The sequence below is a fragment of the Chenopodium quinoa genome, unplaced genomic scaffold, assembly GCF_001683475.1.
Source record: "Chenopodium quinoa cultivar QQ74 unplaced genomic scaffold, ASM168347v1, whole genome shotgun sequence".
NCBI classification, from domain to species: Eukaryota; Viridiplantae; Streptophyta; class Magnoliopsida; order Caryophyllales; family Amaranthaceae; genus Chenopodium; species Chenopodium quinoa.
The window spans coordinates 537,954-547,177 of record NW_018742817.1 but is presented as its reverse complement, the minus strand read 5'-3'; the positions used below and the strand labels follow the sequence as shown (position 1 = coordinate 547,177).

General features: G+C 33.2%; 1 protein-coding gene across 1 annotated transcript; it reads right to left on the bottom strand.

Annotated features, from left to right (window-relative positions):
• Positions 1-342: 342 nt before the first annotated feature.
• Positions 343-4,231, bottom strand: LOC110725979 (protein FAR1-RELATED SEQUENCE 5-like). Its single transcript, XM_021905456.1, has 6 exons — positions 4,099-4,231; positions 2,435-3,542; positions 1,407-2,286; positions 1,120-1,209; positions 784-849; positions 343-699 (listed from the first exon to the last, which is right to left on the bottom strand). The coding sequence occupies exons 1-6, from the start codon at positions 4,229-4,231 to the stop codon at positions 343-345; spliced, it is 2,634 nt and encodes an 877-aa protein (XP_021761148.1).
• Positions 4,232-9,224: the final 4,993 nt, after the last annotated feature.

The following is a 9,224-nucleotide window of genomic DNA, read 5'->3' as shown; positions in this document are numbered from 1 at the left end:
CAAAGGATTAATTTGACATGTTCATTTACGAATATGCATATGATCAATGTTTAAATATAGACATACAGATTTTTTATTTTTCACAAAGTATTCTATGTTATATTTCTTATGGTTATTCGAATGCAAACAATATTTTTATCTTTTTAAGATACAGTTTATATGAAAATTGCAAATTTTATAAATTAGCTCTTATTCTTGAATATATAATACTTAATAAAACAAAATAATAAAAATGTTCATTACCAATAAAGTATATGATCATTACAAAAATCAAATATGTTTAATTACATATCTTGCAACAAAATATTAAAGTGGAGCAAAATAGTTCAGCAATACAAGTTTTTACTTGTTATTTTTTGCCAACCTCTTAGCTACATTAGTATCAAAAAATGCTAAAAACCTATCATACTTATAAGAAACATGTTGACCACCACGCTGAGTGCCTTGAACTTGTTCATCATTTGAAGAAGCTGTAACTTCAATGCTTCTTGACGATGGAACAGAAACTTGAACAGGCTTTGGAGGTAACTGAACATTTCTTGGAGGTACTTGAACATTTTTTGAAGGACCTTGAACATTTGTTGGAGGAACTTGAACATTTCTTGCAGAAACTTGAACATTTCTTGGAGGAACTTGAACATTTCTTGGAGGAACACTTGAAGAAGCATGAGCATTACTTGAAAAATTTAAATCTTTCTCCTGGATAAAAAATATTAAGCATTATAATAAATATAAATATACATAAAAAAAATTATAAATGACATTTAAAAAGAGTAAATAAACCTTAGCAAGAGCAGAAATATCTTCATCAAAAGATAAATTGGATCCAAAAGAACTTTCAATAGCAACCTATAAAAAAAAATTACAATTAACCAACAAAACAATAATACAAAAATTATATTTACATAATGCCAATAATTTTTAAAATAAAAAGAATTAAAAAACAAATACCTGATTAAAACCATTAAAAATACTTTCATCAAAGTCATTAGAACAATAAGGATCTTTTTCTACAGAAGATGCCTTCCTAGCAACCTAAATTATAAAAACATGAAATATGATCATTCCTAAAAACGTAAATGAACAAATTTAGGAAAAAAAAAGTTATAAAAATATTACCTTAGAAGGTGGGTTTTTCAATATAACCAGTTCATCAGAATCACACATAGAATTAGCATAAGAAACAGGAAGTCCAATATCATCAAATTCCTAAAACAAAAAAAATAAACATTAGTATCAAATAAAATGATCAAATATAAAAACCTTTATGTTCAATAGTACCTGAACTCCTGATTGACCTTTAGCCCTCATGTAAGGTGTATATAAAGACTTTCTTTTCCTTCAATTACCCCTAGCTTTATTAAATTCCTTTTCTACAGTACTTTTAGGCCGAACATTTCTCTCACCAACAGGTCGTTTTTGGGAGGATCATTAACTTCATGATCAACAATTTCAACACCTTCAGCAACCTCATTGAAAGCAATTATACCCCTAACACTCTCAACTTTGTCTTTTAAAATATCAAAATAGAGGTCAACTTCAGCTCTTGCAGGCAAAGAATTTTGACAACTAGTTACCAACTTCACAAACTTCCTTAATGTTTGCGACCTCCAAACAGTAGAGGACACCAAATTAGTTCTTGAAGAAGGTTTATCAACAGTAGTATGAGTACACATTGCAGCCTTGGCCCAACGCTTCATAATATACTCATCCGGAATCTTAGGTACACAATTTAAGTGATATACACGAAGAGAATGAGAACATAACAATCCCATTTCACTAAAGTACATGCATGTGCAGCATATAACATGAGTTTCCTTGTTGAAAACAACTTCATGCCTAATCTTATCTTTACCAGATCTCCATAAATGGTATGAATATTCAGGAAAATGAAGACCAGCATCAGAATGTTCATAAGCAGTACCCTTAATGAACTCCTCTTCAAAAATAATATATGCTTGAATGGTGTACAAAGACTTAGCATGAACTAAAATGCTAATATGAGCAAAAGCAAGATGACGATTACCCCTCAATGTATTAAAATCATTTCCATTCTCTTTGCTCCTCCACTCAGAGATAACATCAAGAAAAACATGGTAGAAGTCACACAAACCTTGGGTCTTATTAAGCCTTTCCGAAACAGATTTATTTGTAGTTTCACTTTGTTGAGATGATAAAACACCACCAGACCAATGCTTCTTAGAATAGGCTGGACACCACATCTCTTTAATCTTGTACAAATCACACAACCAATAATCTTTTTCACATTTATATTTCATTAACATTCTGCATAAAACATATGATCATTAGATATTGTATAAATGAACAAATTATATTATAAAATGTACATATATACAAAACTAAATGATCATATTATATAACTAAAATAAACAAACTTGAAAATACATATTATAATTAAAAAAATTGTCAATACCTTTTCCAAAAATGTTCAAATTCAGCAGGGGTTTCACAATACTTGAGCAAATAACCAAACAAATCTGTAAATCCATCCAAAGCTCTCAAAGCCCCAATATGCTTCTTAGAATTTTTCTCAATGTGCCAAACACAAAGACGATGATGCACACTTGGAGGAAATACATTCTGAATACCAGCTGCAATAGCTTGAGCTTGATCTGTCATAATTGTGATAGGACTTTTGTTTCCCATAGATTTCAAGAATGTATCAAAAAGCCACACAAAAGACTCGGTTCGCTCATTGAAAATAAAACCCATACCAAACATGAGGTTATTAGCATGATGATTCATACCAACAAATGGAGAACAAATCATTCCATATTTATTTGTCCTATACGTGGTATTAAAAACCAGCAAATCTCCAAAATACTCATAATCTCTCTTCATCCGACCATCACGCCAAAAAAAGTTAACTAAACACCCATCCTCATCTTGTTCAAAGTCATAGTAAAATTCAGCTTCATCAAGTTGTCTTTTAGCAAAGTATTTGATCAATTGATGACTGTCACAACCATCAAGTAAAGCTTGTTTTTCAGCAGATAAAGCATTATAGGCATCCGGTGCTGTAAATCCTAAATTAGGAGAGCCACCAACATCCTTCTTCATTGCCCTCAAGGCTGCAGAAATTTTAACTCCACTACACCTCAATGTAGACATGAATTGCAAATTTTCTTTAGAAACATTCCTTTGATACCTTAACAAATGTCTCTTTTCAAGAGGAATCATATGATGATTATGTTTCATGTAATGCTTTGTACATGTCCATAAACCTAAACGATCAATCTTAAACTGAATAAAAGCCAAACAACCAGTTCTTATATTAAGTCTCTCATAAGTCCTTTTATTCTTTGCCTTCTCATCCTTCCAACCTTCATTGCAACAAACAAATCTTTTCATCTTCAAAGAGCCATCATTTCGACTTTTACTTTTATCAATTCTAATCCCAAATCCATGCTTAAAAGCATATTCATTATAAATATCATAAGATTCTTCTTCAGAATTAAAATCTTTATAAAGTAACTCTGATTTAGTTGCCTCTTCAAACATAATTTTATCACTAGTACCCACTGCATAAGTTTTTAAAAATGAACATAATAAATAACAGGTATGTACCAATACAAAGCAGTACATATATAAATGATCATTTAGCATAATCAATATGATCAAAATATTTAAATAAAATAAATTACTGAATATTAGTGTAATTGATAATGATCATTTAAAATTATTCAACTATTCAAAATAATAATACACAGTACCGTAATCAACAATCAAAATCAAAAATCACAAATAAAACTAAATCAAAAACACAGTCAAATAATTATATAACAAATAAAAATAAAATAGAAATCAAAATCAAAGTACTCAAAATCAAGCTAAAACAGAGACTAAATTGATCTAAAACAAAAACAAATTAATCAAACAAATCAAAATCATAAAACAACTAAAACAAAAGAAAAATCAATTCAAAAAACTAGCATTAATCATAATCAAACAAATCAAATTCATTAATTAACTAAAACAGAAACAAAATTAATCAAAACAACTCACATTCATCATAATCAAACTAATTACATTCATAAAACAACCAAATCAAAATAAAAAATGATCAAAACAACTTACATTGATCAACAAATGAATTCAGCAATCCAGTAGAAGACGGAAAAACAACTTCACAATGACGATCAAACTCGGAAATCGAAGAATGCTGAAGTTCACAATCACGACCAACATCTAGAATCACGAATCCATCCATAATTGAGAGAAACAGGAACGATCTAGAGAGAGAAAATGAACAAAAAAGAGACAAAAATACAAAAATTAGGTTGAAATTGAAATATATAGGTAGCTTGAACAATAAGTAAGGAAAATTAAAATAAAAGAAGGAAAGTCAGGAAAAAAAAAGAAAGAAAAAAAAAAACCAAGAATGATCAAAACGACGTAGCTACATGGGGAGAGTAGATAACAATAGCTAAAGGATATATCGTTGGAAAGGTCTTTTCAAGCCCCATCCAACTACACCATTATTGGACCCATATCAGGGACCAAACTAAACTGGAATACACGTTTTTCAAAAATAGGGTAAGAAAAGAAATATTTTCAAAAACAGAAAGAAAAGATATTTTAATAAAATTATCCTCATCACTAGACTTTTCACACTTTTGCTTTGTTCGATAATCAAATGACATGAAAGGTATTCATCACTGGTTTTGGTTTTGGGGAGACATATCTGGGTGTCTACAGAAGCCCCCACTTTGACTGAGTTTGGAGAAATGCGAGTTTCGAAAACGATAGTCAAAGTATCGATAGGGACGGAGTATGATTCAGAACGTTCTGCGATCCTAAATCATTCTTGTAACGCCGATACCTGCAAACTAGCATTAGTTAAAAAGATAAAAGAGATGGAAACACGTATCTTGCACCGTCGAGCACACGTCTCTAAAGGTAACCGATTTGTTGTGACGATCTTCCGCAAGCTAGAGAATACCGCCTGAAGGCTGCTACGCCTGTAATTGCCTCCAATTTCCGCTGCGATAGTCTTCGAAAAGATCACTGCTTGTTGATCCTTAATGCTGCTATGCCAGTATCGGCGCTTTGCTGCTTGTGAACCAGTATGTCGGTGCTTTTACTGTGATGACAATCCTCTTTTTTTTTGGGAATAGTTGCCAACACAACTCTTGTATGATGTATGACAATCCGATTTAGGGAAAGTTGTCAATGCTTCGTAACAATCCATCCTTGGAAATGTTTCCACGATGAAGCGATAATCCGTATCTCGAAAAATTTGCCAAAATCTAATTTTTGGGAAAAGTTGCCAATGCTTCGTAACAATCAGTCATAAGAATTTTGCTACGATCGACAATCCACATCTTGGAATATATCTCTTGAAAGAAATCCACCTTGGAATTTGCCAACGCTATGCGACAATCCTTTAGGGAAAATATTGTCAGTATAAACAATCCGCGTCTTGGAACATTTGCAAAAAAGAGTCGACCGATAATCCACTTCGGGAAAATTTGCCACTTACTGAAATGAATGACAATCCACGTTTGAGGAACCTTTGCCTAAATTTATGATGAATAGAGACCTACGACAATCCTTTGGGAAATTTTCCATAGGGAACTTGTAGACACCCATTTGTGTCTCCCCAAAACCAAACCCGGTGATGAGTACCTTTCGCGTCGAACCATAATCGAATGAAGCGAAAGTGTGGAAAGTTTAGTGCTGCAGATAGTTTAAATTTCTTTTATCTTCTCTATGTTTTTGAAAACTTATTTTTAAGAAAACAGCCAATCCAGTTTGGTTGGTCCATGATATGGGTCCAATAGTAGTGTAGTTGGATAGGGCTTGAAAAGAGCTTTCCAAGATATATTATAAGCCCAATTTCGATGAATATTGAGGAAGTTATGGCCAATTTACTAAACTAGGCCCGGTTTGAGCCTTATATGCGGCCCAATGATCAAGGGGAGGGCCTAATATGATTTATCATTCCTAATGCAATTAGGAATGGTTTTAGTCTTCTAGATTCTTCTAGAAGGTTCTTTTCATTCCTAATTCAATTAGCATTGATAAATTGACTTTTGTTGACTTTCCAGAGTTTTAATTAAAATCAAAGAGCATTTTTGAGGAAAATACGATTTTATCCTCCTGAACGGCAATTTTTATCTGATTTTAAGAAAATGCGTGATTTTCTGAATCAGCGCCAAACGCTAGCTGTAGCGCCTGGCGCCAACAGCCAGCGTTGGAGCTGGTTCTTTTTTTGTGCGCCAGACTCTGTTTAGATATTTTATCTTTTTGGTTGATTTTCTCTATAAATGACGTATTAAAAACTCCGTTTTCGATAACCAGATTTCATCTAAAAAACCAGTTTTTAATAATAATTCACCTACAACCAGTTTTCTCTTCAATAATCATTCACCAACTCTCATCAAGATTCTCTTGATTACTCTCTCTCTCTCTCTCTCTCTCTCTCTCTCTCTCTATCTCTCTCTCTTTCTCTCTCTCTCTTTTTCTAAACTAGCCTTTTAAATAAAAAATTCCGCATTCATTAGATCTAGAAACACCTAGCCATATTCGTAGTTGCCTTTGCCCTAAACGTGAAAGGTTTGATTTCTGAGGGTTTGGTCCCAAATCTCTCTTTCAATTATTTAGTTTAATTGTTTGATTATTATTTTCCTTAAAGTTACTAACGCTTGTATTTTGTTAATAGAAAGAGGTACGAGGCATCAAAGTAAGTACTTTAATGGTTTTTTTATTGATGTTATAATGTAGAGTTCATGCTTAGGTTGTTATTATGATTCCTAGTATCATGTATAGGGTAATTTTAATGTCAAATATGATTATTACGATGCTTCCTATGTTCTTCCTAATATTTATGATTGTTAGTATCATGTTAGGGTTAAAGATTTGATTTTTATTGTTTAGTAACATGCTAGGGTTTGTTATTAATCTTGTTAGTATCATGCCTAGGATCTTGCTATGCTTTAACATGATTATTATTATTAATTACGATCGTTATTATGATGATTATTATTACGATTATACTTTAAGATTTATGATTATAATTGTTATAATTATTATTGATTATTCTAAATTATTATTGTTATGATTATTATTTTTAATTATGATTGTTATGATTATTATTATTATAATGATTATTATGTTGCTTGATATATATTTTTATTGCTTGATCACACCTTTTATTGCATGTTTAAAGGGAATTTGTACTTGTAATCACGCTTAATAAGATAATTAATAATCTTGTTAGGGTTAATATGATTATAATTCAAGTGATCGCCAATAATATATTTATTTATGCATTAAATTCAACCAACATAGATTAAACAGGTTTAAGATTAATCCTATTGATTCCATGTTAGTCAAAAAGCGCACATGAATACGATCTGAACAAAGTAGAGGCCTATTATTAGGGCAGGTTCAATCTCTTTTAGGTTGGATTTGTACCTTCGTCCCCGAACTACCAGTCATGGTTCAAGACCTTATGGAGTTGATGATCTCTTGGATCGTTAAGGGGTGTAACCTTCACCCTGTGAACGGTTTACAAGTTCCTAAAACTTATTGGCGACTCTTTTGCTCTATCTTCTTCCCTTTTGGACGCCACCGTACTTTAGTGTATGATCACGGTGGGGTTCAAGCTAGGGGGTTAACGCTTGAAATTATTCCCCACAGTTTTTGATGACTCCACTGGGGAGGATTTCTATTTTTATTCCTGAATTTGTTTCAGCAATGATTTAGAATGAGTGGATGAGACTCGAAACGTTCCAAGTATTTCATGTGCGTAATTTTGATTAACATTATTGTCATATGCATAAAAAAGATCTCATTGGAAAGACCATCCGTAATGAGTTAAAAACATAGGATTTTACACGTAGGAAATTTGAGAAATATCTTTCATAACTAGGACCGAAATAAAACTGCGCGAAACTGGAAAATTTTATCGAGCACAGAAAGCTGCTGAGGCATGTAGGAATTAGCGCCAGGGGCCAGAGCATTGGCGCCAGAATTTTAACTGTAGCGCCAGACGGCAGCATTGGCGCTAGGCGCTACAGCTAAAACCTGGCGCCAGTCTCTGTTTTTTGGCGCCAAATTCTTCCAATACCGAGCCAGAAATATGCGTTCTAATTTTGACTAGTTTTTCGTATTGTTTGTTCGATCCTACTTCCTGATTGAATTTTTTCTCACTTTTCTGAAACCCATATGTGTTCTACATATGGACATAACCCTCTGGGAATTCATGCTCCATCTACCTGATTGAACGCTCTGAGCAACAAAGGGTACATCCGAGAATGTTGAATTCGCCAAACCATGGAAGCAAGTTTTTCTAAAACTCGCGGTGTCCCATCCACTCGCGCCAACCCTTCACGGTTAGGCTTCCGCGCAGTGCATCCGGACAATTAACCATGGACCCTCTACTGACTAAACCATATCCCGAACTTTAGAGAACTAGAGCCATGGTTAGGTTGCAAACTCATTGCATCATATTGTGCCTACTTGACTAATCGTGCATTAATTGTTGTGCATATATATATATTTTCTTAACCGTTTGTTTGACTTGTGTTGAGATTAAATAAATTAATGACTTAAAGAACTTTGCCTAATTAATTAATTAATTAATTTGAGTAAATAAAGTATAATATTTTAATCAGAATTGACCTAGTACGACTTCAGGCATACCCCTGTTGGTTAATAACACCGAAGACAATCCCAGATTGAAGCTCCAGTATTGGCGCCAAAATCTTGAATGTAGCGCCACTCTGAGGAGTGTGGCGCCTGGCGACAGCTCTGTCGTCTGGCGCTACACTACATAGTGCGACGCCAGTCCTGTCATTTTGCCGACAGTTTGGATTATTGGTTGAGTCATCACCTAGTGTCTAATTAACCAATTTGCTAAATAATTCGGTTAATTTTCGCTGTCAATAATACTTGGTTGAGTCATTAATCGATTTTTGGCACTAAGTCCCATGGTCTTAAACAAGAGTCTTAACATGTTACCTACACTCACTAGTCTTAGCACACACTTTGAGTATATGTCACCATGACCATGTCTTAGGTTCATGCATGAGTCGGTTTTTTCCGTCATTTAAGTTGGGGATACATCTTATTCCCAATTCTTCATATCCCTCCATTTACATCATTTTTCTTCACATTCTATTCCAATCTCTCTTCACTTCTTCCACCCCTTGCATGTTGAATAAAGTTTGAGTCAAATGATTAACAATAAATATCCC

Bases quoted from the DNA above. Each gene is read 5' to 3' on its own strand.
- LOC110725979 (XM_021905456.1), bottom strand. From the start codon at position 4,231: ATGGATGGATTCGTGATTCTAGATGTTGGTCGTGATTGTGAACTTCAG. The intron at 3,543-4,098 runs GTAAGTTGTTTT...AAACTTATGCAG, and splicing joins GAATTCATTTGTTGATCAAT to TGGGTACTAGTGATAAAATT. The intron at 850-1,119 runs GTAATATTTTTA...TTTTTTTTATAG, and splicing joins TGAAAAACCCACCTTCTAAG to GTTGCTATTGAAAGTTCTTT.